At 34.6% G+C, this 27154-nt stretch overlaps 4 protein-coding genes and 3 non-coding genes across 7 annotated transcripts; 5 read left to right on the top strand and 2 right to left on the bottom strand.

Moving 5' to 3' along the window:
- The first annotated feature begins 743 nt into the window (after nt 1–743).
- Nucleotides 744–8151, top strand: LOC125815336 (dihydrolipoyl dehydrogenase 2, chloroplastic-like). The gene is made up of 15 exons (XM_049494786.1): nt 744–1225; nt 1988–2134; nt 3310–3444; nt 3541–3643; nt 4274–4398; nt 4504–4629; nt 4703–4783; nt 5445–5507; nt 5582–5656; nt 5731–5809; nt 5900–6000; nt 6418–6531; nt 6694–6807; nt 7181–7252; nt 7770–8151. The coding sequence occupies exons 1-15, from the start codon at nt 896–898 to the stop codon at nt 7815–7817; spliced, it is 1713 nt and encodes a 570-aa protein (XP_049350743.1). The 5' UTR covers nt 744–895; the 3' UTR covers nt 7818–8151.
- A 1315-nt stretch (nt 8152–9466) lies between these two features.
- LOC125815353 (GTP-binding protein SAR1A) lies at nt 9467–12356 on the top strand. Its single transcript, XM_049494807.1, has 3 exons — nt 9467–9788; nt 10094–10225; nt 11856–12356. The coding sequence occupies exons 1-3, from the start codon at nt 9660–9662 to the stop codon at nt 12174–12176; spliced, it is 582 nt and encodes a 193-aa protein (XP_049350764.1). The 5' UTR covers nt 9467–9659; the 3' UTR covers nt 12177–12356.
- On the top strand, nt 10907–11028 carry LOC125816943 (small nucleolar RNA snoR83). Its single transcript, XR_007442266.1, has one exon. It is a non-coding gene; the product is annotated as a small nucleolar RNA snoR83 (small nucleolar RNA).
- An 882-nt stretch (nt 12357–13238) lies between the features above and the next one.
- On the top strand, nt 13239–13311 carry TRNAA-AGC (transfer RNA alanine (anticodon AGC)). The gene has a single exon. It is a non-coding gene; the product is annotated as a tRNA-Ala (tRNA).
- Nucleotides 13312–13819: 508 nt separating this feature from the next.
- Nucleotides 13820–15395, bottom strand: LOC125815339 (pentatricopeptide repeat-containing protein At1g09190). The gene is given in 2 exon segments (XM_049494791.1): nt 13820–15106; nt 15109–15395. Coding segments are annotated over 2 exon segments (1452 nt in total). The 5' UTR covers nt 15383–15395; the 3' UTR covers nt 13820–13928.
- A 4239-nt stretch (nt 15396–19634) lies between these two features.
- LOC125815352 (uncharacterized) lies at nt 19635–25919 on the bottom strand. The gene is made up of 10 exons (XM_049494806.1): nt 25596–25919; nt 25413–25493; nt 25297–25321; nt 24819–24901; nt 22848–22880; nt 22392–22470; nt 22213–22265; nt 20587–20647; nt 20255–20337; nt 19635–20070 (listed from the first exon to the last, which is right to left on the bottom strand). The coding sequence occupies exons 1-10, from the start codon at nt 25614–25616 to the stop codon at nt 19981–19983; spliced, it is 609 nt and encodes a 202-aa protein (XP_049350763.1). The 5' UTR covers nt 25617–25919; the 3' UTR covers nt 19635–19980.
- On the top strand, nt 25840–25911 carry TRNAP-CGG (transfer RNA proline (anticodon CGG)). Its single transcript has one exon. It is a non-coding gene; the product is annotated as a tRNA-Pro (tRNA).
- Nucleotides 25920–27154: the final 1235 nt, after the last annotated feature.

The following is a 27154-nucleotide window of genomic DNA, read 5'->3' as shown; positions in this document are numbered from 1 at the left end:
ATATACAATTTTCCCTAAAAAAAACATGTGAAAAGGAGTAAATATACCCCTACTTGTGTTTTTTAAAATAAATAAAAAATTTAAAAATATTTTTTTCATTAAAATAAAGATATATATGAGTATTTGTATAACAATAAAGATATATATATATATATATATATAGAGAGAGAGAGAGAGAGATGAGTTACTTTCATAATAAAAAAGGTAAAAGGACAAATATACCGCCGAACTATTATAAATTGTATGCATATACCTTCCGTCATACTTTTGGGACATACGTGCCCCTACCGTTCAAAAACTATAGCATATATGCCCTTCACTCTAACGGAAGACTAAATAGGGACACGTGGAACAATCTTATCCGTCGATTCGATATTTAATAAATGTTGGATCGGTGGATAAAATTATGACACGTGTAAGTCCGTAGTATAAAGGGTATATATGCTCTAGTTTTAGGATGACGGGAACACCAATGTCCAAAAGTATGACGAAGGATATATGCATACCATTTATGATAATTCAAGAGTATATTTATCCTTTTTCTATAATAAAAATATATTCGTTCTAAATAACAAAGTTAAGGTGAGACCTTTTCCCTTTTTATAAATTGTTTCGCACACATTTTATTTTTGCTCACAAAAAACGATAAATCCAAAATTTATAAAATTGGGTCTACCTTTGTGTGATTTTTTTTCTTTTCAAATTAATCGTAGGAATAAGTAGTTGGTTCATCCCAACCAACAAAAGAGAACACAACACAGAAAAGCTACAAGGGAACTCTCACTTAGTTAACTCCGCCACCTCCAACGGAGCTCTCAAAGCTCAAACACTATATATCTCCTCCTTCTTCCCCTGCTCCCACATTTCAATCTCCACAAAAACCCTAACATTCACGATGCAATCTTCAATTTCTCTATCGCTCTCTTCTCCATCCACGATCTGCAGATCGGACTCCTCCGCCGCCGTTTCCAATGCCAATGTTAATCTGTTGAATCCACGATCACTTCGATTCTGCGGTCTTAGAAGGGAGGCTTTTGGGTTGAATTCGTCTCTGTCTACGCATCGTATCCAGTTATTATCTAATGCTACGAGGCGTCCTCGTTCCAACAGAATCGTGGCTTCTTCGGCTGGAAATGGAGCTGCTTCTAAGAGCTTTGATTATGATCTGGTTATTATTGGAGCTGGTGTTGGTGGTCATGGTGCTGCTCTTCATGCCGTCGAGAAGGTAAATCTACTTTTGTGTCGTTTAATTGTTTAGTACAAGCTGATACTGATGTTCACCCAATAGTGCCATGCTGTGTTTAGTTGCTGAATACTTCAAACTGCTTACACTCAGGTGATTTCAATAAGTTGAATTCTAAGATATCTTGCTCTGTTTCGGTTGATATTACTTATTTAGCTGCCTTTCTTTATTTGTCCGTATTCATATGCTTTTCTTTTTCTAGAACTAACATTTTCTACCTAACAATAGAAGGAATTATTAGCTGGAATATGTGCTTTATTTTCTTTATTACTGCATTGTTACTAATGAAGAATCATTTGTTGAAAATTGGATCTTTAAGCGTGGGCTTACCAAAGAAAAGCACAAGGGAGAAAAATAAAATGTAGAAATGTAAATATAAACACATCATAATTATTTGGACAAAAAATGGAAAAAATATAATTAAGCTATATATGGTGTTGTGCCTAAACCCGTTAATGAAGGTGTAAAGGCCTCAACAGATTGATGCCTACACTAAAGCACCAATTAAGCGAGGAAAGCAGCACATGCTGGACTTCACTGAGCTTCTGGGATTAAGTGCACTTTAAGTGAGCCTTTATAACATTGGTGTGAACTCCTATAAAACATCACTTTCACTTCTATAACACTATGCAATTTAATTGTGAGATCGTCAAAGCCCGGATGGGATGGGAACGTAGGTTTAATAGGATGTTCCTTTTAGTTTTCTACCTGATAGTGTGCATAATTACTTAAAATTCATTGCAGGGCCTGAAAACTGCTATCATTGAAGGGGACGTAGTTGGAGGTACATGTGTAAATAGGGGTTGTGTTCCTTCCAAAGCCCTTCTAGCTGTGAGTGGTCGCATGCGGGAGCTTCAGAATGAACATCATATGAAGTCTTTTGGTCTACAGGTATTTCTTGTTCATGCTCCTAGAAGCCTAATGAACACCACATAAAGTCTTTTGATTTACAGGTGTTTCTTTTCTTGATCCTAGAAACCTATCTAACATGTTTAGGTTTTGACATGGGTTACTGATATAGCATATGCCCGTTAACATAATTGTTTGATTATTTGAGTATTTTGTTGCATAATCACAACACTTTAGACTTCATGAGGTGATGTAACATGGAATAGTTTAGGAGCAAAACTATGAAATAAGTGCTAACTTCCAGACTTCATATTGGCACTGGTTATGATATGTCCCATATCTAATTGCTATTATAATTTTGGGAGCATCCTTATTTTGGAGATGACACCCAGAAATTGTGTGTATTGGGATGGATGGATCAACATGGATATTTCAGCCGAAATGTAATTTAAACAAAAAATGTGGTTTTATTGACTATGTTTGGAGATGCACCTCTTGTTTCTAATGTGTTTGATGCTTCCATTTTCAAATGATTTTTGATAAGGATGTAGGATGACTTCAATTCATAGCCTATACTATTTAAATTTTAAACATTTGACAGAACGTGTGTGCTTACTTTTTGCTTTTGTTACTGACAGTTGTTAGTAATAAGTTCTTCTTATAATATCTTTATTTTTAACATATAATGAAAAATGTGATAAAGACTGCATATATCTTAGTACCACTGTTCTTATCTGTTTCCCTTATCTCAAAAGCTTTTTGTACTTCCATGTCATAATCGTACTTGATAGTTGATACTATACTCGTATCTAAACCTGTATTACATAGAACACAAGTCCAAACTGGAAAGTCTGATTTTTTGTATTTACCCTAATATTTGAGAAATACAGAACATGAATAAGGGTCATTTTGTACCTCTCTTTTTAGGGGGATGTATATAGGGAAACAGTGATCACTGAATTCCCATAACAGTGACTTTCTAAATCATTTAAAAATCAAGGACATAGGAGTAAAAGTAGATGAAAAAATAATTCATGTAAACTACAACAATCAACATGTGTTTCTGGTACCTACTTATTGTGTTTAAATGAACTTAACACTATGCATTGTTTGTTAATTAAGTTGCATCTAGAAAGGAAGCTTGAGGGTCCCCTAATGTAACTTTTAACTCAATCTTTCACACGTTTTTTTAAGTCTTTCACTTATCTTCATGTAAGGTTGCTGCCGCGGGATATGACAGACAGGGTGTTGCTGATCATGCAAATAATTTGGCCTCCAAGATTCGTAGTAATTTGACCAATTCAATGAAATCCCTTGGTGTGGATATATTAACAGGTTTTGGGACAGTTTTGGTACGTTTATATTTTATAGATTACTATTATCTACTACTAACCTGTGTCTGTAACCAATTGGATTTTGATGATGAAGCTTTTGTTGTGCTTTTTCAGGGTCCACAAAAAGTCAAATATGGAGATACTGTAATAACAGCAAAGGATATTATTATTGCTACTGGTTCTGTCCCCTTGGTGCCCAAAGGCATCGAGGTTGATGGTAAGGGCTTTCCTCTTAATTATTGTTGTCCGTGCACAACACAGTAAAGAACTGAATTATTGAATTGCAAGTCTTTTTTATGTATGATATACTGAAGGTTGCAGCATGCAGAATAGCTTGTATTACTTGACTGTCATTGTAAAGAAGGTTTTGCATCAAGATTTGGAATTAATTTTCCTACAATTACTTGAGTTCATCTATGTTGAATTGCTGGTAGAGATTTAGACATGAGATATAGCACACACAAATATTTAACACCAGAAGCTATTTCATAGACAAAAGAATCAGCATTCTCATCAAGAGAACGGAATTAGCATTAGATTTTGTCATGCCAAGTCATTCTCGTTCTCTTCCTGTCCAAAGCTTCAATGACAATTATGTATATACAGCCCCAGGGCTTTGGTCTAGTGGTATGAGTGCAATGTGTGATGTGCTGGTTTAGCTGAGGGTCACGGGTACAAACCTTATCCTTCCTTTAAGTGGAGAAGGGTAGAGGGTCGGGCCCATTATCCACCTAGTTTCGAACCGTGCACCCCTAGCCCTCGGGGATGTTTTGTCTTAAAAAAAATTATATGTCTACATTTATGTTGAATTTGCATCATCTAACGATACCGATGCTTGCTTTTGCAGGTAAGACAGTGATAACAAGTGATCACGCACTCAAATTGGAATTTGTACCTCAATGGATTGCTATTGTCGGAAGTGGTTACATTGGACTAGAATTCAGTGATGTGTACACGGCACTTGGAAGTGAGGTAAAGGCTATTATACTTTCTGCAAGACTGTATCTGTAGCAACAGAACATCAATCTTTTCTTTCAAAAGATGTCTTTCTATGCTGACCACTGGATAACTGTGCAGGTTACCTTTGTTGAGGCTTTAGATCAGCTCATGCCCGGCTTTGATCCCGAGATTGGGAAATTGGCACAGCGAGTCCTCATAAATCCTCGAAAGATTGATTATCACACAGGTGTATTTGCAAGCAAGGTAATTTATGAAAATAGTAGCCTGCATCCCAATGTACCAATCAGTTATCTGAATTTTGTTGCACCTTCTTCAGATAACTCCAGCAAAGGATGGAAAACCAGTGACTATTGAGCTTATTGATGCAAAGACTAAGGAACTGAAGGATACATTGGAAGTAAGTTGTCGCTTTTCTTCCAAAAGAGTTTAACATTGTTATTTCACATTCATGCTTTTGGCTGGAAGCTTTATCCCTTTGGTCTTAGATCATGATTATTGGTTAAGATAATAAATTCTAAATCATATCCAACAATAAACAAATTAATAAATTTAAAGTCTGGGGATTGTAAAAGTACCTTTATTTAGTATTTCGGCAACATCATAGGTCTCATTCATCATTAAGTTAACATTGTTTTTTTTTTTTTTGAGAACTTAGCTGTTTATCGAAAAACAACAACAGTTGGATTGGTCTGTCTTATAGGTACTTCATTGCGAGATATACACTTGATAAGCACATTGTGATTGTAATACGAGTAAATAAGTGCACAGCTTAAGTCTATGGTATTGGATAATTTAATTACTAGTAAACTGTATCAATTTAATCAACATTCTTTCAACACATCATTTTAAACTATGCAAGAGGAAAAAAGGGACTATGCAGATAGGTCTTTCTGAGTCGTGTTAATGAACATCAAAAGAGGGAGAAAAACTTTGTTTTGTTCCCTGTAATCAGATTTAAGATCTTGTTTTTCACAACTTATATACTTCTCTGCATACACAATTCCTGTCGGCTGTCACTAGCATCTTATATGTTCTCAAATTATTTTATTCTGCTACAGGTAGATGCTGCTTTAATTGCAACCGGAAGGGCTCCATTCACTCAAGGACTTGGCCTGGAAAATGTTAGTGGCGTGAATGTTTATTGAGACGAACTTTATAAATGTTATGACATCTCATATTATTGTTTTATAAACAGATAAATGTTCAAACACAACGTGGATTTGTTCCTGTTGATAGTCGCATGCGTGTCATTGATGCCAGCGGAGAGTTGGTAGGCATGATTAATGTTCTCTTTACGTACTCTAGACAATTTTCTTTCAACTCATTAGGCTTTCTGGTCACTAGGTTCCCCACTTGTATTGTATTGGTGATGCAAATGGAAAAATGATGCTTGCACATGCTGCAAGTGCACAAGGAATCTCTGGTAACGATATCATGTGATACCAACTGCTATGATTATCATCAAGCAAGTTTTCCTGTAATTGTTGAACATTTGTCCTTACTTCTTCTACAGTTGTTGAGCAAGTTACTGGCAAGGACCATGTCCTGAATCATCTAAGTATTCCAGCTGCATGCTTTACCCATCCTGAAATCAGTATGGTCGGATTAACAGAGGTATAGTAACTTGTTTTTGGTGTATAGTCTGTGTTTCCTTATGCACTTTCTTTACTGGTTGCATCTGGATTATTTGCTCTTTAAATGTTGTCTCATTTCACTTATATAGCACCAGAAGGAAAAATTTACTGCAACAATACTTTTGCATTTTTAGGATGTTCAGCATATATTAAATAAAAGTTAGGGTTAATGAGTCTGCTTGTATAATTGTCTGATACAGTATGCTGGAACTTACACAAGTGTGCCTATTTTATTCGCCTACATACACTTGATGTGTATGCAAACTCGCTGAAGCATGTTTGTATTTATTGTGGAAATTCCGCTTTCTCTAACTTGTTAACATTCAATCTGTATTTTTTATTACGGGTTGCATTATTTTTAGTTATGAATTTTCATTATTTTCTTGCAATCTTGCAGCCTCAAGCTAGAGAAAAGGCTGAAAAGGAGGGCTTTGAGATTGGTATAGCCAAGACTAGTTTCAAGGCCAACACAAAAGCCCTTGCTGAAAATGAAGGGGAGGGACTTGCAAAGGTGTCCATGATGATCCTTTCTAATTGATTTTTTTCATGGACTAGTATATGATTACAAGCTACTTCTTGCAGTTTGTTTTTAAATCTGGTGGTTTTAGTCTGTCTCTAGTTTCCCAAGACTAGTAGGATTGTTTTTGTTCATTGAAACGTTTGTCCAATGTAGTTGATATATAGACCCGACAGTGGGGAGATCCTTGGTGTTCACATTTTTGGAATGCATGCTGCTGACCTCATTCATGAAGCATCCAACGCCATAGCTCTGGGAACACGCATACAGGTAGACATTAAGTTCCATTGCATTTTCTCCTCACAAGATAAACATGTATACAGGTAGACACTACCTTCCATTGCATATTCCCCTCACAAAATAAACAGTTCCTGCAAAGATTTTCAACTGATTTGGTTAGAGGTTTTTGGTATTGGATAAGATTTTATTTTATTTTTCCAATTTTTTACTTTTTGCTTTGAGGGTGTGGGATGATGGAAGGGTCATGTTTTCTTTCAATAACGAAATTCTATTTCTTTTTTTGCAATCAATTGTGATCTTCAGCTGGATTCCAGCATCATGATTCTAGTGTAAAAGAAAATATATGCCAGCTACAGTTTTAGCAACATTATCGCATTTTGCTTTATCATTTCACATCTTGCAGGACATCAAGTATGCTGTTCATGCGCATCCAACCTTGTCTGAAGTGATTGATGAACTCTTTAAGGCAGCAAAGGTAATCTCTCGGTTCCCTGTTATTGCGGGTAATTTTGTAGTTTTCTAGAGAATAACGTAGTTCATTTCCCCATGAATTAGAATACCGGTAATTATCCACACACACAAAAGAAAGGAATACAGTCATCTCCTTGTCAAGATGCTCCGGTGGGGGTGGTATATCATGGGATCTCCAAAATACCATTGATTCTTTAATCCCTAAATTTAGTGTATTTGGATCTTCTTGTTCTCTAATTGGGAGTCGTAAGCTGTCTACCAGGTATTTGCAGAAGTGTCCCTCACACATGTGCATGTAAAAATTGCAGGTAGGGAGGAAATCCTCCTTAGGTTGTGAACTGAGATTCTCTCTCATTTTTAACTGGTATATTAGATCATCTATACTCACAAAATACTACGCACAAGGAAATACTGGATTGTTTGTTCACCCCCTCTCCCTGTTGTCTTTTATGGGTCATATACAATTAGAAAGGATTTTTTCAGCTTTCGCAATAATAATAATATGTACATTTGGATGGCAGGTTAAAGCTAACACTTCTAGTCCAGTTGCTGAGCCAGTTGCAGCTTAAGTTTCAAGGAGCCGCTGTGATGGATTCATAATTTATAGGATTTTGCATAAGTTTCTGATTGGAGCTTGTTGGCTTGATTTTCACATGTTGTGTTGTGCTATTCTAGAAATCAGTTTCTTGTTCAACCTTTCTGCAAGTGCGCACATACATTAGTTAGTTGCCTAAATGAATTTGGGCGTAGAAACAATTTTGTTTTCTAGTTTGTTAGCATTTAAGCTTGTGGTATATATTTGTTGCACTTGGAAAAAAATAAATTGTGAGGACATTGTAACCTCTAAGTTACAATTACTCACTCGTGCATTGAGCAACGGAAAGGAATGCGGCATTGTCTTGATATTAACACTGTCCTATAAGTTACTGTAATGTAGTAATGTGCTGCGCAAATATGCTTTCATATAATGATGGGAAAAAGAACAGCTTACAAAGATGAACGAGCGGAAACAGGAGTTGTTAGAAAATGAACAAAATGAATTGAAGAGCACTCTTAGGACCCGTTTGGCCATAGATTTCCTAAGTAAAATTTGGAGAAAAAATTGGCAAATAGTGTTTGTCCATATAATTTGTCATTATTTGGTGAATATTTTTGGCAAATAACCCAAATTCTCAAATACAAGAAAAAACTAATATTTGGATCAAATCTCATTATTTGGGAGCTTTTAAAAATTCAAATTCTACTTCAAACTTTTGTCTTTTGCAAAAACACCCTATTTAGTTGTTGTGTTGCGTTGTATTACATAATTTTTTACGTAAACAACAAAGCAATGATGGAATATGAAAGTGATGATATGATTGTTGATGAAAATGACAAACAATGACTTAGGATAACAAAGTCATTAGCTTTGTCTACTTCACAATGTATGGAATGATGCTTGTTGCACTCGCTCCGAACTATCACATTGCTCCAGTGTCATGGACATTAATTGTTATTTGCTGCAATAAGATCCAATTGACTTGTTGCGGAAGTCATGAATCTTATTGCGTTGACGTTTCCATCTTACTATGTAATACACACATATGGTAATTTTGATAGTTTTTAAAACTTACGGGTACAAATCATATTTCTTAAAAAGTGAAATATGTTTTTCAAATACTATGGACAAACATATGGTGAAATTTCACCCAAATAATATTTGTCAAAAATATTTAAAAATCTATTGCCAAACGCTTGTTTAATTTTCCGCCTTATCATTGGACATAATATTGATGTGTTAAAATTAAAAATATTCTTTTATATGATAATATATATATATATATATATTTATTTATTAGATATCAAATATTTTATAACTTTGAAAATAAACAATAATTTATTAACACAATTTTTGTGTAAATATAGATTATTATATAAAATTGGGTGATCCAATTTCCACCAAAAAGTAGATGATGTGCTTGGTATCCTACCACTCTTTTTGCACGGCGGAAGTATTTTTAGGGGAGGGGATTATAAGATTATATGGGGTGTTGAAACTTTATATTGGGATAAAGCGATGATTGATATGAGTATTTGCGATAATTAAAAGTAGAAATTTATTTTTAAAATAGAAAAGAAATAAAAGTAAATGAAATTAAAAAAAATAAAAATTTACGTAGGTATAAATAAAGAATACATCGACAAGGGGGTGTTAGGTTGACTAGGGTTGGGCACTTATATATGAAGACAAAAAGCAAAGCTCACCCCATTAATTCTCTCTCTCCACGCCAGCCAGGTGTTAGCGTTTCGAGGAGGAGAAGACATCAAAGCACTTCTCCTTCAATCAATTCTACAGATTTGTAGCCCTAGATCAATCCTTAGGGCTTGGATTGGGTTCTTTCGGATCGGAGGAAAAGCGAACTGGATCAACGATGTTCTTGGTAGATTGGTTCTATGGAATTCTTGCAACCCTTGGTTTATGGCAGAAGGAGGCTAAGATCTTGTTTTTGGGTCTCGATAATGCCGGAAAGACCACCTTGCTCCATATGTTGAAAGATGAGGTCTCTTACCGTTTTCTCCCTTTTTTTTGTTTTAATTTCCCCTTTTAGATATGTTGTATCATACAATTTGTGCCGTTGATTTTAATTTACATATCTAGATGTGATTATTGGTATCACAGACGGTGAAGAAATGGAGCTTCATCTGATTTTCTGAATTCTCCAACTTTCACCTGAAATTGAATTTTCCTTGATGTGGCTTTATGGGTCTTATGTGAAAGAGTTACAAGTTTGAAAAGACCTGTTTTTTCTGCTATTGGTTACTTGTAATCTTGAATCTGAGATTGAGGTTTATTGAATTATGGCAGAGATTGGTTCAACATCAGCCAACACAATACCCAACGTCAGAGGAGCTTAGTATTGGAAAGATCAAGTTCAAAGCATTTGACTTGGGTGGTCATCAGATTGCTCGCCGTGTTTGGAAAGATTATTATGCTAAGGTGTGTTGCTATTTCTTTCTCTTCTTGTCTTAATTTAGATATTTGACTTGCGAACCGTATATTATTTGTTTCTTAGGGTGGTATTTATTGGTTGGGATTCTGTTAAGCAGTGGTGCTCTTTGGTTCCATACAACTAAGTTATCATTTTTACTGGAATATGCCATTAGTGTTTGTGTGTTAAGATTTATGTAGTGATGATGGTTAACATGGTCTGAAAATTGACAAGTTGATTGTGAGTTCATCTTCTTGTCCACTAATGTTGGAGACTGGTTCAGTGTTAGACAAATGATGAATTATTTACTGGAGAAAGAATTCTATTAAGTACATAACAGGTTGTTATTGCTAACTTCATTTATGCGCTGTCATCAACTGCTCTTTGTTTCCAGGGAAATAGTCCTCTACTCCCGCTGCTCTATCTTCATTCCTGATTTCTATTTTCAGGAATTTTGAAATGTTTGTGATGCTTTAACAAGAAGTTCTGGCATCAATATAGATATCTTCAACATGTACTAAGAAGTTTTCCAATCTTCTTGTAAAGAATACTTTAGCTAATATAATTTAAATTCAGGTTATACAGGAACTCAAATTGTTTATTTGATATTCATTTATTATAACAAGTATAATGCTTAAGGCAACTTTTCTTAACTTTTTTTCCCTAGATAGTAGTTTATTGCCTTCATAATCCCAAATAAACTTCTATCTGTTTATTTGATTCATGGGAGGCATATATTGATATTGGGAGTTCGCTGATAGCACCTTACTTTTTTCCAGGGGGTGTTTCAATAGTACCTCTCCATACACAAAAAATTATCTTGTTGATGCAGAACTTCATTTAGGAAATTCTTTTTGAATCTTTATATGGATAACATAGGTATAATAGATCCCGTGGTTTTTAAGTTTTAGCCACCCAAAGAGCAGATTTTGACTGGCTGCAGCCATTTCATCTGCAAAGTGTAAAGAAGTTCTGGTGTCAAATAAAGACGTGAAAAATTACTCTTCCCGGTTGCTTTCTGTTCTGCTTTCTTATAATTCTTGAGCATCCTTCAAAATGACTAGCTTAAGATCTTTTATCCATGCCGGAACAAAGTTAGCTCTATTTCTTGTTAAATCTCTTATATAAAATTTCACTAATTGTTTCCATTGTTGTTGTTATTGGTACAATTCTCAGAATTGACATTTACTGATTTAAGATGAAAGAGAAATTATGTAATTGAAGAATAGCTTTCTGATATAGGATTAGTTTTATGTGAGATAGCCAAGTTTATACTATTTCACTTGTCTTGCAATGATGTACTTTTGAAGCTTGTCAAACGGGCATCTCTAATAAAGATATTCAACAGAAACAGCAGAGAGGGAATCACAGATGCAATTCCTTTGTTAATGACCCTTATTCATACTTGTTTTCTGAAACTAGATTTTTGTCAGATCTGATCTAAGTTGGTATTAGACTTCTGAAAAATGCATGGCACACATGACTCCATATGAAATAATGTTTGCTAGACTTAAAGGATTTGCCTGCAAAATCTAGAATTAGAAAATGGAAATTTGATAATGTATCTCTATGAAATACGGAGTGCTATTTGGCAATTTTCTGGTGTTGTGCTTATTGTAACATGTGTTTTTTCTGAAGGTGGATGCTGTTGTATACTTGGTGGATTCCTACGACAAAGAAAGGTTTGCCGAGTCTAAGAAAGAACTGGATGCTCTCCTCTCTGACGAGTCCTTGGCCACTGTTCCATTTCTTATATTGGGTAACAAGATAGACATCCCTTATGCTGCCTCAGAAGATGAACTACGTTACCATTTGGGGCTAACAGGCGTCACCACTGGCAAGGGGAAGGTAAACCTGGCAGAGTCCAATGTCCGTCCACTTGAGGTGTTCATGTGCAGCATAGTCCGCAAAATGGGTTATGGGGAAGGCTTCAGGTGGATGTCTCAGTACATCAAGTAATCATGTCTAGGAGAGTGAGATTTGTTATTTTGTTTTTAAGTCTTATTTTTGTACTGGATAAGTTGAAGATGTCTGTTTATCTCTATGGGCTAAATAGTTTCTGTGTTTTCCCCAGGTTTTCAGTGAAACAGTTAAAAACAGTGTTCTATTATATATGTCTAGTCTACATTTTTCTTTTCATTCATAGTTGTTATTTCATGTTTTCCGTTTTTGTTCCTTCAAGTGTTCTAATTTGTTCCTCCCCAATTATTGGATATAAAATTTGATTAGTGTGGGGGTAGTTCGCTACTACATACCATTAGTAATCAAGACGTGATATTCATCTACTAACAACTTGCAGCGAGACTGCTATATACTACTACCAATGCAGCTTTCTGCCTAAATATACAAAAAATTTAACATAGTTTATTTGTATATATGGGTTGGGAATAAGTGATTAACACTATAATCCTATTCTGTGATTTTATTTGTATATATGGGTTGGGAATAAGTGATTAACACTATAATCCTATTCTCATCACAAGATACTTTTATTGTTTTTTTTTCCTTCCTCTTCGTTTTAAAGCATTGAAGAGAGAGATGGCCACCCAAACCCCTTCTTACTACCCTTTCAAAAGGTGATGCAAAAGGAAAGAGATTCTGGTACGTGATGTTAGAAAGTAGCCTACATGAGAGAGAGAGAGAGAAGGTGATGCAAAAAGGATTGAGATTCTGATATGTGATGTTAGAAAGTAGCCTACATTCGAGAGAGAAAGATTAGTTCTGTGATTTGAACTCTCTCCCTCCGACAAGAATTATACCTCTGATGTCTTGCTATAACTCTAAGGAGAGGAACTTTGCCTCAATCCAGTTGATTTCTCTGTTACTCTAGGAGGCATCCATCCCAAATAAACTACCCACCAAAAGACTTATAAAGAAAAGTATTTGTGTATCTTCTTCTATTGCGATTATGTTTGCATTCTAGATATGTATAACGCTGTTTTCCTACCACGAATCTTTGTATATTGCTTGTGAAATGTAAGCTTCTTTAGAATTATAGACTGCACATACAAAAAGCAAACAGGGGATGTAGCTCAGATGGTAGAGCGCTCGCTTAGCATGCGAGAGGTACGGGGATCGATACCCCGCATCTCCATTTCTTTTGCTAAAACACCCATCTCTTAACTTATAAAAAAGAAAAAAAAAAAAACTATATAAAAGGTTTAAAAAGAAATGATATGATTATAGTGATTGTTTTTATAAAATATAAACTTATGGGTCAATTTTTGTATTTGAAAAATTCCAAATCATGATTTTTGGAGAATTTGGGATTCAACGCTGTCCAAACGCCTACTAAATCTTTGTTACATCAATAGGAGAGAATTACAGCATCTTTTATCCATCTTTGTTATTACATCAATTGGAGAGAATTAGAGCAACAAGGAATGGGAGATGGAACCTACACTTGGTGACTTGCACACCTAACACATTTTCCTTCTCTTCAACCTTATGTCTCCACACCTAACATATTTGCCACTATACTGACTTTCACTTATGAGTTCAGTTCACTTTCATATATTCAATCAAACAAGGTCAAAATCCCTTCAATATGTTTCTTTCTCCTTGGGGATTCATTGATATCGTTGCAGAAAAGCAGATCAATTAGGAAGAGCCCTTCATTGAAGGGACCCTATCTATCTGTCAGCAAGGAGCAAACACCCATAGTTTAAGATGCAGCTAAGGGATTAGCCACATAATGAAGTCGAAAAATGATCAAACAATTGTGCTCTGTCCTGGCGCTTTTTTAATGCTATTTCCGCTCATCAATACTCTCACCTTTTCAACGTCTTCCCATTTTCCTCTATCAGCATAAATATTGGATAACAATACATAGTTACCGGAGTTCCAAGGTTCAAGTTTAATAAGTTCCTTAAGTGCGTATTCAGCCAACTCCATTTCACCGTGAGTGCGACAAGCACTAACCAATGCACCCCATATAGCAGCATTTGGTTCCATTGTCATGGTTTCCACTAGTTTATGAGCCTCCTTTAGACAGCCACCACGACCTAGAAGATCAACCATGCATCCATAATGCTCAATTGTTGGTTCTATACCATGATTAGCAATCATAGAATCAAACAAATCTCCCCCTCTTTGGACCAAACCTGCATGTGCACAACATGCTAAAGCACCCACATAAGTCGAATCGTTAGGTCTCACACCTTCATCTAACATCTCATCAAACAATTGTACTCCCAAGTCACCCTTCCCGTTAAAAGCACAGTTTGATATAGCAGCATTCCAAGAAACTACATTTTTTCTAGGCATGTCATTGAATATAATAAACGCAGTCTCCAAATCACCAGATTTTCCAAAGAAATCAACCAATGCATTGCCAACGGATACGAGATTGGGATAGAGGCCTTTAGACTTAGCATAAGAATGAATCCACCTTCCCAAATCAAGGTCTCCTAATTGAGCACAAACAGGTAACACAGTAACAACAGTAGCTTCATCAGGCTCAAACCCACCATTCCTCATCTCATGGAAAAGTGCCAGAGCCTCCTTCTCCCTCCCATTTTGCGCTAACAACGAAATCATCAAATTCCAAGAAACAACAGTCCTCTCACCCATTTGCCTAAACAGCCCAAGTCCCATATCCACATTTCCAATGTGAGAATAACCCTTAACCATCAAATTCCAAATAATCACATCTCTGTGAAGCATTTCATCAAACACCTTCTTCGCATCTATCATCCTCCCACATCCAGAGTACAGCTCAACAATCCCAATCCTTATCGACCCAAATCTGCCAAACCCAAGTGCAAGAACATGCTTATGTACTCCTTGTCCCATTTCCAAGTCCTCAAGATTAGCACAAGCCTTGAGTAAAGGGGCGAAAGTGAACTCATCAGGCCAAATGCCACGTCGTTTCATAGTGGAAAAAAGACGACAGAATTTTGATAAGGGCCACGTAAGGAGTAACCTTTGATCATGGAATTGAAGAGAAAGATGTTGGGATTCTGGAAGTGTTGAAATATGAGGGATGCATAAAGCATTCTGTTAAGGGAACCGCAGATGGAAATGAAGTGGGAGATGAGCTGGTTAGAGTGGTGAAGGTGGTGGCGAAGGATGTGCGCATGGATTTGAGTGAGTTGGGTTCGAGTTTTTTGGCCGTGGAGCAGCCGGAGAATCCTCCGCTCAACCTCTCGGCTCCCTCTGTTCATATGAAGAAGAAGAAGAAGAGCACAGTTAGTGGAGAGTGAATGGAGTAGGAGTTAATAACTTTGATTTCACAAATTCACTAAATTTCATTCTCAAACTCAGAAATCACTCAACTATGACTTCTCTAAATAAAAAGTCACTCAATTTGTTTAATTATTTTTTTTACTAAAAGATTTTGATATGAAATTTTTATTTTTAACCAAAATTTTAAGAACCAAATATATATTCATTTAAACCATTGAATGGCCCGCCCCATTTAATTCAATCCGCCAAAAATATAAAAAAAAAAAAAAAAAAAAAGAACGCTTAGGAGAAAGGAGACAAGATATAATGATTTGGGAAATTAATAATTAAATAAAAAGTTTAATATTATATTTTTGACGGGTCGAATTAAATGGGGCACGTCATTAAATGAATATATATTTGGTTTTTAAAATTTTGGTTAAAAATAAAAATTTCATATCAAAAAATTTTAGTAAAAAAAATAATTAAATAGGTTGAGTGACTTTCTATGCAAAGAAGTCGTAGTTGAGTGACTTTTGAGTTGAGAATGAAAGTTGAGTGACTTTCTATGAAAAAAGTTGATAGTTGACTGACCATCAAAGTTATTAACTTTGAGAGTAGGATTTAACCTTGACGGGAAATACTCTTGTTTGGCTGGTTCATATTTTACAAATAACAATCAAATTATTTGTATCAAATTTTTAAATTTATAATCCAAATTAAATTAATGAAATTCGGGTTCTTTATGGGGTTTTGGGAATTTTTTTTTCCAGTTTTCTCAATTAAAGTATTTATGAAATATATAATTAACTTGTTTTTAAGGTATTTCTTAAAAAAATAAACAAAATATGAGATTAGTGATAATACTAAAATATTCAACAAAAAATAATAATGAAATCGCATAAATTGCAAATTAAAATGTCACAATGAAAATGATCACAATTTATAAAAATACAAAATCATGTTAAAATAAGTCTAATAAGTATTATATGATTAAAATTAGGTTATGTATTTTAAATGTATAAATCAATATAAAATTAAAGAACAAATATTCAACATTACTATCATTCTTAGTGTTGAACTAATTTTTTTTGTTAACACTAGTATTGATTTGATTTTTATTAGAATTACTAATATCTATGGGCTATAACTTTTATTGGACTATTCCAAATTCCAAGTATCAAAAAGTTCAAATGTTAAAAGAATTATGAACAAATATAAGAAATATTTTTAGAAATAATATCAAAGTAAATACTTTTAGATATAAAATAATTTTAAAAATTATATATACAATGTCGGATTGATTTGGTTTAGTGTTGACTTTTCTTTAAAGTAAAATTAAACCAATCCAAGTATAGTCGACTATTCTTTTAATACCAAATCAAGTCAAATCAAATTATTAGTCAAATATTTTTCTCATTTAACTCGATTAACGATTTGATTAAATTTTTTATTCGATTTTGTATACCGATGTAATGAAATTGTACCATTGTGGAATGGATTGAAAACCACAATTGATATTGAAAGCCACAAATATCCCCTTCTTCTTTTTTCTTTTCTTTTTTTAAGTTTAAATTTGGACTCTGGGTCTATTTTATTTAATAAAAATTGGGCTCCTATATGAATCCGCACATAAATATACCAAAAAAAGACTTGATCGGCCCAAAAGTGGTCAGACTAGGTGAATACAAAAGAACCCTAAATGATGGGGTTTTATAATTCCGTGCTCTCCGCCTCTTCTTCTCCTTGTTCTCATCGCCTCTGTGGAGATGTTCTCTTTTGTGCTCCCCAATTGTGGCTTCTTTTTCCTTCGGTTTTGGGTGATCAACATTTTCTATCCAATGTTGTTGTTGTTGATGATATCATCTTTCAAAGGTTCATTTTTTAGCCATCTTGCTTCTTCTTTTTTTCATTTCTAAATTGACTCTGCTTTCTTGTTTGAAGGTGTACTAAAAATTATTAAGTATTAAGAAAAAATTTATGGAGATGGAATAAACTTGATGTTGAGATTTATATGTAAAATCCAACTAATTCAGGATTGAGGTATTATTGCAGTTATTGAATTCTTAATTCTATATTACTACAATACTGCATTTTCTTAGAAAGGAAAAAGAAACAGTAAAATGCACTAGGCAGATCTTATCTACATCAATTTCAGGATGCAAATAGGGTAGAAAATCCTAAAACTGCCACTCGCATTACGGGTGAAAGATAATTTAGACTCCCTTGTTCTAATCTGCCCTCAAATTTGAAACCTTCGATTTATGAGGTAGTTGCAATTCTTTGGATAGCTACAAAAGTTCAACTATTGATGGTAATAAATACTGATACTTAGTTTCATCCTCTCTTTTTTCTCTTATTTAAGATTATGATGATAATTGTTCTATTTATGAGGCAGTTTCATATGATCTAACTCTTCGACAGATATCATCACAATCTTAAAATAAGAGGGGAGGGAGGGAGGGGGGGGGGGCGGGGCGGTGAGGAAACTAAAGATCAATATTATCACCATTAGTGGTTAAACTTCTGTAGCTATCAAAAGAGTTGCAACTGCCTCCTGAGATAGAATGTTCCAAACTTGAGGTCAAACTAGAGCAAGGGAGACTAAATTCTCTTTCACACGTAAAGTTATTGGCAGTTTTAGGATTTTCTACCTTATTTGCACCCTGAAATTGATGCTAATGAGATCAACCTGGTACATCATACTATATTTTTCCTTTCTAAGAAAAAGCAAAGCAGTAATAATTAATAAAACAGAAATAGGAATTTAAACAGCTACAATAACGCCTCAATCTTAAATTAGTTGGTTTTGCATATAAATTCTCAATATCAATTATTCCATCTTCACCAATATTTTTCCAATGAGACAAACTAGAGATATTGGTGGTTTTCAATATCGATTATGGTTTTCACCTTTTTTGTCCACTCCACATTCATGAAACTCTATCAACCACATAGATATTGGATAATCAAGTTCACCAAAAACTTAAGAAAATGAAAAGAAATCGCTTAATACTTTTCCTCCTTGAAGATATTGAACTTAGGGTATGTTTGGTATGGAGGAAAACATTTTATGGAAAATGTTTTTCAATTTTTCCATGTTTGGTTGGCTTATATGTTTGGAAAATATTTTCCAATCAACTCATTTTCCTCAAATTTAAAGAAAATGACTTTCCTTCCAAAATTAAGGAAACATTTTTCAAAACTCTATTTCATCCTTTAATATTTTTTGCTTACCCTGCTCATACCCTGTACCCGACCCTCTCCATTCAAAAAAAAAAATTAAAAATTAAAATTTTTCTTATTCTTTAAATTTCAAATATTTTTTTTATCCCTACCACCAAACCACCACCACCACAAAAAAAATTGCTTTTTAAAATATTTCAAAATTACTTTTTTTTAAAAAAATTTACGCCACTCCCCCCAACAAGGCCACCCCCACCCAGGCCACCCACTCACCCGCCACCCTGTCAATTTTTTAAAAATAAAAATAAAAATTGAGAAATATTTCAAATTTGATTTTATTTTTTTTTCATTTTTTACACCCCCTACCCCCTGCCACCCCTACCCAGGCCATCCCCATCAATTTATTTTTTTTAAAAAAATAATTTATTTTTAAAAAATATTTCCAATGTAAAGTTTTTCATTTTTGCACCACCCCTACCTCCAACCCCCTCCCCCAGCGCCACCTCCCACTCGAGCAACCCCATCAATTTAATTTTTTTATAAAAAGAAATTGTTTTTGACAAATATTTCAAATTTTAAAAAAATTTCTTGGTCGGATTTTGTAACGGTCATCAAGGTCTTGTCCTAGTTTGGGTGTCAAGGTCAGATCCTAATCAATTATCCTAAAGAGTATTTTTTAATCTCAAGCAAAAAATAAAAGATATTTTCTGGAAAAAAAATTCATTCACCAACCAAACACATCCTTAATCACCATGATTTTTATCCAGTAATTGACCGTCACTTACCCTTTGTGTGCCTGAAAATTTTCCTAATATCACATTTAACTTTTGTTCAAACCAAAACAATACAAATAACTTGCGAACTTTTCATTTCAAAAGGCTTTGTTGTCTGAAAATCTGAACATCAGAGTAAAAATGTGTATTTTCAAAATGCATACAACCTCAAAAACGCCATAGCAAGAATTGTTTATCCTCTCTCAGTTCCTTTAGGTATACGCATCACCAGGAAATGAAAAGTTCCTTGCACCATATATTTATTTTACATAATATCAAAGGGAAATGAAAAGAAGAAGAAAACGTCAACTACCCATCAAATCACTAGTTTTTAGAAATTTTCATACCGTAACCGTATTCTTCAAACTAGCAATGATGCAGAAAGATTTGGACACTTCAATCAGCAATGAACAATTGGAGAGGATATACTCCAAACCGTGGTTACAATCAGTTCATTGAGAAAATTCTGGAGACTAGCTTATCAAACATGAGATTGACGAAACTCAACTGCCTGGCTACTATGGTACCGAAATGGAATATCTATCTCATATTTTAGACCTTTTCAAAGTAAACTACCAGCCTCTGGCAGATTACTCCAGACTAAACCATCTTCCCAATAGATTCATGGCCAAAGGCGATCATTTTTTTGAAGTTTTGAAACCTCCAAATCCCATCATAGCTGCAACATCAGGGTCTATTTCAGGTTCCTCTTCTGAGACCTTCTCTTTCTGGATATCAATACAGATCATCAAAGTAACCATCAACAAAACTTTGTTAGAGAAAGCACTGCCATAGAAAGGGAGAGTGGGGAAGTGATAAAGAAATAAGTATATGACCAAAATCTGACTCATGATATCAGTACCATAATCTCTAAGTCTAATATCCAAAAGTAAGCTTCACAGAACTACAAACCTTCTTCTCTTTCTTCTTTTCTCGACGTAAACGTTTCCTTTCTTCCTCTTCCTGCTGCTGTTTCAACATTCGCTCATCAAAATCTACAAACAAAATGAAAGATGGTCATAGCAGTTCAATATGTGCATCCTAGTCCTTATACCTAAGAAAGCAGCTGTGGAATTATTTTTTAATCAGTGACAAACTGAAATGTGATACAGAGGAAAAAGGAAAACCACATCAGTCTTTGCTATCACTACATATAAGGTACATACTCGGCCTATAAAAGCATTAACCATTCACTAAGCTGAGGCTGATTATCAATTCCTCTTTTTTGCTAGTTAGATTTCTACCTTGCACAGTAAAGCTTCCTGGATCTTTGCGCTTCTTGAGTGATTCAAATCGTTGTTGGACCTGAGAATCAAGAAAAAATAAAAATTGGAGCCAGATATGTTTATCATCTAGAGTCTAAAACATTAAGCAAGGATATTCTGAATCATTCATTGTGCCTATTTATAGCACAACCAATATGAAACTTTTTGCTGAAATAAGTAATAATGTTAGGTCTTTCTTTTGAATTAATACTTCAGAAATTAGTTGGATTCACCTAAGAAATGGATATCTCATGTATAAAATTAACTTACCACACAAGACAGTCAAGTCCTTCAGTGATATTGACATTTTCCAAACAAATTTCAACTTTAGTCAAATCCTTCATACTTTCCAACACGCTCTATTAGGGGTTTAACTTACTGATATTACTGAATAAATAATTTTTACACGATCAACGTAATTTAACCAGTTATAACAAGTCCTTTACCCTATTTCCATGTTACCATATTCAGGATTGCTATAAATAGTTATATGATGTTGTAGGTCAACTTCTCCTAGTGATAAAGAAGTTAAACTCTTTAAGAATGAACACAGGATTATCTATAGGTACTTCAGAATGGAGGGAAGGGAGAAACCCATAAAAAGAAAGAATTAAGCCTGCAACAAAGATCATTAATTTGTGCCAGAGAACCCATTCACTGGCCCAAATTATTTATGTATCGAAAACCATAATATAACCATGTTATGCGCGAAGACAAAAGTAACTCCAGAATACAATGCAGACTCTCAAATCTATTGCCTTCTCAAAAAAAAAAAATGCAGACTCAAAACTTTTCCAAAGGACAATTTATTCTTTCAAGGGACCATCTCATCCTTACGTTCCCTAAGCAAATCAACAAACTTGAAAACATGTATCCCATCAAGAGAGATAGAGTTTCACTAGAAAAACGAAACTAAAATCTGGTACTCAGGATCTTAACAACAAATTGACAGGACAGCAGTCACTTTTGAAGAAAGAATATACCTAGAAATCCTACTTCAATCCCCTTTTTTTATTTCTCAATATCCTAATGTTAGTCCAGATATTTCCTTCAGTTTTATAGCGGTGAGGAATCAACATTTTCAAAGACAAAGTTGACACTCACCCCGAACTCGCCTTTGGGTGAGGCAGCACTAAAATGCCCTGAGACAACCATGTGAGCTTTAAATCTCATGAGGCTAATGCTCAATACATGGGGCGTCAGTCCCATGCACGCTTTATCCCTTGGGATATTCATAATGTATGCCCATTTATACCCTGGATTATCACCCTGATGCCCATGTCATTTTATTTACAAATTTTCTCTTTTTTTCTACAATTTGTAAATATGGTACTTTACAATTAAGAATTTGGTAACTGTACTGTTATTATTGTGCACAAATATTATAATACCAAGGTAGTTAAACCAGTTTCTGAGAAAAGTTTATTTTGGGTTCTACACACTTTTAAATTACTTTCATATTCTTTCACAATTTATCTATTTTTAATTGAACTTTTGTTCTTAAGAACTGAAACTATGCAAGTCTATTCCTAGTGAATGATGCCGTTACTTATCAATACAGAATAGAAACAATACTTCCTTGCCAAAACATTATATTCAGCCCACCTGCTCTAGAGAGGATCTTTCCACCCGCATAGACATACCCAAAGCTCGTTGATCTGGAAAAAAAAAAACATGCATCAATCAAGTATAAAACAATTGAAGCAGTTTTGAGCAAGAAAAAAGGCCAACAGGGGTGAAGTACAGCAACAAGTGAGAAGGTTATAGGTATCAATATGACATACGCTTCTTCCCGTTGATATGGTCTAAGTAGTTTGCAGAATCCTTCACTACACATTCACATACTGGGCAATAGTATCCAGCCTGCATGGAAACAAATTATTTCATTTATATCTAACAAGAGATAATATTGTACCTTAACAAAGAAACAGAAAATATTAGTGATCACTAAGCAAGAGTAAGGTGGTTTAAGTACGATATGCACAACAAGTTGTAACACGAGTGTTTTCTTTTTATCAAGAACAAAGTTTCTTATCTATGAGAGCATATATTGCAAAACCTCTAGGGTCCAAATATGCCCCGACTACATCTGATTGACAACAAATGATCCTTTAATCCAATATCTGGACCATGTCCTTGCTGCTTGACAACAAGAAGTTGAAATATAATAAATACAGAAGAAAGAAAATTGCATCGGTGCAATTAGGAATTAACATGTAAATAAGAACAGTGGAAAATACCTGCTGACTTAATGGTGCAATTGGAGTAACCACCTGCCAGAAATGAATAACACACAAATGAGAAATTGATGGATACATTGAAAATACATAAGAAGCACGTGCTGACATTGAATTATTTCAACAAGTTGAATTCAGGAACTACAAGAAAAAGATATTCGCAAGCAATAACATTCAAGACACCAGGGGAAAAGAAGGAGCAACAGAGAGAAGACCCAAAGCATGAAAATATATCCTTTTTTGCTCTTCCAATTTGGAGAACAGGGATGGGTTTCGTAAAGATTGATTTGGGGTGGATCTTCTACATATTTAGCCTAATGTTTAGGGTTCTTGGAGATAATCATGTACGGAGTTATGACACATTTGTTTTCTGTTAATTCTATTAGAATTTGACCTAGCGAAAGAGGAACTATAAAGGCAACCCAAACTAAAGAAATTATGTAAAAACATATCCCTTAGAAGGAAAACTAATCCCCATATGTCATATTATCAACAGACAAAATTCTAAATTGTGTCAATCACAACAGATATCCAAGTCCATATAATTCAGCTTCACTAAAAAAGGATGCAAATGAAGGTACATAAAAGACTTGATTAAGAGCCTTTTTTAATTGGCATATTTTAAGTGTTTTTAAGCCAAAACAGCTTTTAAACACTTTTGAAGTGTTAGGGTAAATTTAAAAAAAATGCTTATAAGCACTTTAGTTTTAAGTTAAAATGGTAAAAAATAAGTCAAAAGCCATAAGTTGGAATTTCTAACTTAATGGCTTCCAACTTATGGCTTTTGGCTTATAAGTCAAAAGCCAAAAGCCAATCCAAACAGGTTCTAAGACCTAAAAGGCCGTGAGTGTCCATCTACAAAAGTTTCTAGAATGTTCAATATGTGGTCCGCATGTTGAGATTATTTTGAGTGCCACTTCCGAAGAGGTATCCATTGGGGGACAAGTATATTTTAGTTCCATAGATTAAGGCTTTCATGCATTCATATACTTCCAAAGAGGTGGTGACTTATCACCTACATAAAGTATAACCCCTTCTGGAACATAATATCCTGTAGACATGCTTTACGAGAGGCAATCCACCCAACACATACTACTTTACGAGGATCTCTAGTTTCTCATAAAATTGGCCAAGGCCAAGTGACCCAAATCATGTTCCTGTCATCAGTTTTGGACTACATTCTATAACATGTCTTCACTGTGAATATTTCAGTTCTATATGCAGTCCAAATATACTCCACCAGATTATTTGTCTTCTTCCTGGTTCCCAATCATCAACATTAAGGAGTCAATCGATTCCCCAGCATTGACAGTCCTTGTTATTTCCTAACCATTATTCCTCCTACAATGAGCACTGGTATTGTCAAGATAAAGGAGAAAGTCATAGATCTCGAGAATTCCTCCTCCAGAGTAGTATGCCATATTTAAACATCTAGCAACCCTATTGTCTTCATCTCATTCCCCACCTAAAAGTTTACATGTTACTGAAATTCGTCCCACAATCCTCTAATATATTTCCAAGACACACACAAGAGGAGAAGAGTACATTTATTATTATACAATAGCAGTCTTGTATGCAATATTTGGAATTAATAACCTTTCTCCAAGACAGTGGGACTAGACATTACAGCTTATATAGTCCACTACAAACATGAAAGAGCTAAGGTTTGGCTGATGGTTTGCAAATAATAAAAACTTCTTCATCACACTAGAGGCTACAGAATTCAAATGAAATTTAAATGACAACAAGCACCACAAAATCTCAAAGTTTGAACAGAAAGTCACAGTCAATGCAAATAAAAGAGTTGAGAACTCATATAAACTTCTGTTAATGTCATAGATGTTCCTCTCTCACACACACAATTTAGAAAAAGGAAAAAAAAAAAAAAGAGTCAACTTGAACTGATAGTTGAAAACATCATATTACAACAAAGAATAATGACGACACTATGAAAGAAAAGAAATTGTGGCAAACCTGAGTCTTTCCCAACCGAGATTCGAGGTCCACTTGATAATCTCTTGGTTTCAAGGGCTTCCTCTGCACTGGAGGTCCTTTTGCTGCACAAAAAATGATGATATTTTCAATGATGTAAAACTCTGGGTTTCAACTTTCAGCTCTATGGATACAACACTAAGCAAAGCACCAATCGATCCATCACCAATTCCACCTACATCCTACACTAGTAGGCGTCAGCTATACCAATCACATATCATATACTAACTACACCTCCATCCATACTAGTTGGGACATGGGATCAACTATATCAATCTTCCATAATCATCCTACACTGTTCTGGCACATTCCGTTACTCCAGTAAAGAATATCACGTGTATCAGTAACATACAGGTCTCTGGCCAAACTAAAAAAAGACAACTAAACAAAATCAATCAAGTTAAACAATCCAAGAAAAAGATACTCCAAATGTGCATGTTAATAACTATGATAGTCTTACACTTCGATTTCCGACCATCCGCCTCCTGCACCAAATTGCAAATCAACCATGTCAATTAACAAGTAAATAACTAAAACATTTAGGAAAAAATGGAAGATTATTTATGATTAAAACACCTGTTCATCGCGTTCACGAGCACGCTGCAAAATCTCTTCTCTGTCGAACTTTTTTCGAGAAGTATTATCAACTCCAACAACCTGCATTCCGCCATTAAAGATACCAAGCACTTGTATTAATAAAATTAGATCAGTAAACAAAAACAAAAAGTGAAAGAGGTATAAAGAGAAGAACTGAGGTACATGATTGCTGGACTGATCCATTGCTTCGGGAATTGGACCAGTTGCTGGTACCGCCAGTTGAGAAAAACTTGTGGAATCGACAGGGAATTGCAAGCGCCGGTCCCGGAGAATGAATATCAAATTGTAAAAACCCTAGGTTCGATTTTGTGTTCAACAAAGGAGACGAATCAATTTTCAGGAAGGAAACGGGAAGAGAGTTTTCGTTCGGCTTCAAATAAGAAAGCTCAGAAGAGGATAAACCGACGGGTGTTTGGTCTAGTGGTATGATTCTCGCTTCGGGTGCGAGAGGTCGTGAGTTCGATTCTCGCAACACCCCTCTGCTCTTTTGTCATTGTCTGTTCAAGAATCCCGATTAATCAAAATTCATAGGATCTTACTCAATTATTTCATCACAACTTAAATTTGTGTGCTCATCTTCTACGGCAATCGTAACTTGTAAGAAGTCCATGTCGATAAATGTTTCTTAGCATTGACCAATCACAATTATTTTTTAATGTGAATTTAATAATATTTTTTAAAAATTTATATCTTAACTTGAAATGATAATTATGATTATTGTATTTCACATAAAAATGTAATTTACCCCATATTTATAATTTCTTATATGAACCTACCATCTTTAGAACACAATTTGAGTGTTATATTCATTTTTATCTAAGTACTGATTATTAGTACGGTAGAGGCTATTTATTATTTTTGTGACGGTTCATGATCTAAACGGGTCACACATATATCTTGGTACATGCTCCTCGATGTTGAGGACTCTCTGAAGAATGGTGAATTTTATAATATTTTTGATTGACAATCATGTTTTTTAAGAAGTTGTTCAATTATTAGCGAGTTGAATAGTATATGTAATGTGGTGGGCTGATTTAGATTGATCCCAAATCGAATGTTGATTAATTACTTCTATTTTAATAGAATATTCAATTTGAAGATAAAATTTCAAATCACAAATTTAAGCGAAATCCATATTGCTTTCCTTGAAAAAAAAACAAGATCATTTACTTGTCTACTTTACTGAAATTGGATATTCATTTTTACTTGTTCAAAAAATTAAAAGATAAATTTCTAATTTGTCCTTATTATTTAGAGGAATTTACGCATATAGCCACTCAAAAATAGCCTAATTACGCTCTATAGTATAGTTTGCTAATTACGATTCCTAGTTACATGTTATAGGGAGAAGAGTGGTGAGCGATATTGGGAAAAGGAGGAGAGTGGCGAGCGATATTAGGAGAGGGTAGAGAGTGGGAGAAAGGTGAATTGTATATTATACATATGTATTTGTATATCTGGCGAGTGAGATTGGGAGAGGGAGGAGAGAGGCGAGCGAGATTGGGAGAGGGAGGAGAGAGGTGAGCAAGATTGGGAGAGGGAGGAGAGAGGCGAGCGAGAGAGGGCAATAATTTATATAATTCGCATCTCGTTTGTATAATTCGCGTGTTTTTGTATAATTACGTAATATAAAGTCTGGAATTATACAAATATGATAAAACTCGAAATAAATAATTGATACAAACATAAACATATGAACTTTAAACAATTATACAAAATAT

Source organism: Solanum verrucosum, unplaced genomic scaffold (genome assembly GCF_900185275.1).
Source record: "Solanum verrucosum unplaced genomic scaffold, falcon-dt-bn FXZP01000261.1, whole genome shotgun sequence".
NCBI lineage: Eukaryota > Viridiplantae > Streptophyta > Magnoliopsida > Solanales > Solanaceae > Solanum > Solanum verrucosum.
Note: the sequence above shows the minus strand (reverse complement) of the source record. Positions and strands in the feature narration are given on the sequence as shown.

What these genes read in the sequence shown, in the direction of transcription:
- LOC125815336 (XM_049494786.1), top strand. Translation starts at nt 896, where the DNA reads ATGCAATCTTCAATTTCTCTATCGCTCTCTTCTCCATCCACGATCTGC. An exon ending in ACACGGCACTTGGAAGTGAG is followed by an intron (nt 4,399 to 4,503) that starts GTAAAGGCTATT and finishes ATAACTGTGCAG; the next exon opens with GTTACCTTTGTTGAGGCTTT. An exon ending in AACTCTTTAAGGCAGCAAAG is followed by an intron (nt 7,253 to 7,769) that starts GTAATCTCTCGG and finishes TTTGGATGGCAG; the next exon opens with GTTAAAGCTAACACTTCTAG.
- LOC125815353 (XM_049494807.1), top strand. Translation starts at nt 9,660, where the DNA reads ATGTTCTTGGTAGATTGGTTCTATGGAATTCTTGCAACCCTTGGTTTA. An exon ending in TCCATATGTTGAAAGATGAG is followed by an intron (nt 9,789 to 10,093) that starts GTCTCTTACCGT and finishes GAATTATGGCAG; the next exon opens with AGATTGGTTCAACATCAGCC. An exon ending in GGAAAGATTATTATGCTAAG is followed by an intron (nt 10,226 to 11,855) that starts GTGTGTTGCTAT and finishes TTTTTTCTGAAG; the next exon opens with GTGGATGCTGTTGTATACTT.
- LOC125815352 (XM_049494806.1), bottom strand. Translation starts at nt 25,616, where the DNA reads ATGGATCAGTCCAGCAATCAT. An exon ending in CTCGGTTGGGAAAGACTCAG is followed by an intron (nt 22,881 to 24,818) that starts GTTTGCCACAAT and finishes CATTTCTGGCAG; the next exon opens with GTGGTTACTCCAATTGCACC. An exon ending in TTGCACCATTAAGTCAGCAG is followed by an intron (nt 22,471 to 22,847) that starts GTATTTTCCACT and finishes GTTTCCATGCAG; the next exon opens with GCTGGATACTATTGCCCAGT.